The sequence below is a fragment of the Sinocyclocheilus grahami genome, unplaced genomic scaffold (genome assembly GCF_001515645.1).
Source record: "Sinocyclocheilus grahami isolate Dianchi unplaced genomic scaffold, SAMN03320097.WGS_v1.1 scaffold947.1, whole genome shotgun sequence".
Lineage (NCBI taxonomy): Eukaryota > Metazoa > Chordata > Actinopteri > Cypriniformes > Cyprinidae > Sinocyclocheilus > Sinocyclocheilus grahami.
In genome coordinates this window covers 218,886-221,545 of record NW_015506126.1, presented here as the reverse complement: position 1 = coordinate 221,545, position 2,660 = coordinate 218,886, and the positions used below count along the sequence as shown (strand labels likewise).

Below are 2,660 nucleotides of genomic sequence, written 5' to 3'. Positions count from 1 at the left end.
CTGTTTAGCCCCGCCCACCGATTCTACAGCACTGTCTGTTTAGCCCCGCCCACCGATTCTACAGCACTGTCTGTTTAGCCCCGCCCACCGATTCTACAGCACTGTCTGTTTAGCCCCGCCCACCGATTCTACAGCACTGTCTGTTTAGCCCCGCCCACCGATTCTACAGCACTGTCTGTTTAGCCCCGCCCACCGATTCTACAGCACTGTCTGTTTAGCCCCGCCCACCGATTCTACAGCACTGTCTGTTTAGCCCCGCCCACCGATTCACGCATGTAGTGTTTACGAGAGAAGCAAACGCACAGGTCAAAGCAGAAACCAAACAATAAAGATGCTCTGAAGACAACAAGACTGCAGTGCAAAGTTGTGGAAAAACAGTGTTTGCATTGCCTTCCTTCTGATCCCAACGTTATAGGAAGGAGTGGATTAACTTTATTTTTAATACAGATCCAGGCCGCGTCAGTAAGAACTTGGTCCTTTGTTCACTTCATTTTACCGCGGATTCGTTTCGTTTCGACAAAAATACTTCTAAATTATATTTTTTGATGTAAAAATCTTTATAACACTGGACCTCAGAGAACAGCACAAAATAAAAAACAGAGGCAGTTCATGACCCCTTCAATTATGATAACTCACACATGAATTCAGCACATTTTACTCACTCACTGCATGGAAGTGGATGGAGTTGCTGGTCTGACCTCCGGCAGTCAGTCTGCAGTAGTACTCGCCCTCTGACCCCTCGGTGACCTGTAGGGTGAAGGTGACCTTGACGTTGTTTTCTGCTGCAATAATGTCCCCTGCATCCTTCCAGAGTTCATAGGTCAGAGGTGAAGACCAGCCTGGAACTGCACAGTCAAACTGGACTTCTGATCTCACATAGGCCTCACTGGGTCCAGACAGAACTGGTTTCAGAAGCAAACCACCTGCACAGAGATCAACCGAACTTGCGTAAAATATCCAAATAATTAATCATGGCTTAGTTTATTATTAGACATGTGCATCTATTTGATTGCAATAGTAATAGTACAAAAAAAATAATTTAGGTTGCTTGCGAAAAAATTTAAATTTTTAATCAGTTAAAAGTATGAACAGTCATATTTTGCATGCATTTATTTTGATTGCCTAGAATCAGCATAAATGTTATTTGTGAAAGAAATTAAGTTGTATCAATTAAAAGGCATGAATAGTCATATTTTCATTATGCATTTATTTTAGTTGCTTAGAATCAGCATATATTTTAATTGTGAAAGAAAAATAGATTTAATCAATTAGATTGGACAGGTTTAAAAATATATAAACCTGATTAATGTGCATTTAAAACATATTCAGTCTATTAGTACTATTACATTAAACTCATTCTTGTTTCACTTACGTATGGCTGACAAATACGCATCACATTAAGTTTAATTATGTTAACATTGTGTAATTCAAATGGATTGAAATTTTATATGCACATTTTATATTAAAATTAATAAATCTTAAATATAGGGCTACATACAAAAAAAGTACATGCTTAAAAAACAAACAAATGAGTGAAATAAATAATAAATAGAAGTACCGATTTCTGTCACAGGTTCCAACAAAACTGAAACACAGAAGGAGAATCCAGTAAGTATACAATAAGTGACGTTTACTGTGAACTTTATGAGTAAATTAAGTATTTAATTGATAAATATATCAGTAACTCACCACAGAGTGACAGGAGGAGGAAACGGAGGCTTCCAGCCATCATACAGGCGATCAGTCGACTACTGACTGTGTGTGTGTGTGTGTGTGTGTGTGTGAGTGTGTGTGTGTGTGTGATATCAGAGCAACGCAGGTCGTTCTTATCATCAGTAAGTATGTGTTCGTTAGAGATAATGAGCTTCATCTCTGTCACTGAAGCAACAAGCGACGCTTTTACACAATCAAACACAAGGGTTATTATTATAATTAGCTAAAACTAAAACCATAAAAAATTGTTTCATCGCTTGAAAATACTGAAATAAAATATTTTTCAAAAATTGTGAAATTATTTTATTTCAGCCAAGACAACATTTCTAATTTTCATTTAGTTCAACTTGAAGTACTAAAATAACAAAAACTAAAAATTAAAAACAAATTATAATTAGCTAAAACTAAAACCATAAAAAATTGTTTCATCGCTTGAAAATACTGAAATAAAATATTTTTCAAAAATTGTGAAATTATTTTATTTCAGCCAAGACAACATTTCTAATTTTCATTTAGTTCAACTTGAAGTACTAAAATAACAAAAACTAAAACTTAAAAACAAGACATATTAAAAAAAAAAAATAATAATTATTATTATTATTAAACTGACAAAAACACAACAAAATTACTGAAACTTTAACTAAAGTTTAAAGGGGTCATCGGATGCTACATGCACTTTTACAAGTTGTTTGAACTGAAATGTGTGTTGGCAGTGTGTGTACACAACCACACTATAATGATAAAGATCCACCCAGTGGTTTTTATTCTTTTTTCAAATCGAGCCGATCTCAGATGCCTGTCTGTGTGACGTCACAAAAACAGGCCCCTCCCACGATAGTTTGATTGACAGTAGCGTTTCAGCACAGACTGGACTGGCGTCTTACCTTAGCTCCGCCCTGAGTGACTGTCATCAGTCCGCCAGTGTTTCACCGCCGGAGCAGATGTAG

At 36.5% G+C, this 2,660-nt stretch overlaps 1 protein-coding gene across 1 annotated transcript in view; it reads right to left on the bottom strand.

Moving 5' to 3' along the window:
• LOC107564562 (uncharacterized) overlaps positions 1-1,778 on the bottom strand; it is a 20,035-nt gene extending 18,257 nt beyond the window's left edge. Inside the window, exons 1-3 of the mRNA XM_016249667.1 lie at positions 1,690-1,778; positions 1,559-1,585; positions 663-923 (exon numbers count right to left, since the gene is read on the bottom strand). Of these exons, the coding sequence (XP_016105153.1) occupies positions 663-923; positions 1,559-1,585; positions 1,690-1,732 (331 nt within the window). The 5' untranslated portion in view covers positions 1,733-1,778. The remainder of the gene's footprint in view (positions 1-662; positions 924-1,558; positions 1,586-1,689) is intronic.
• Positions 1,779-2,660: the final 882 nt, after the last annotated feature.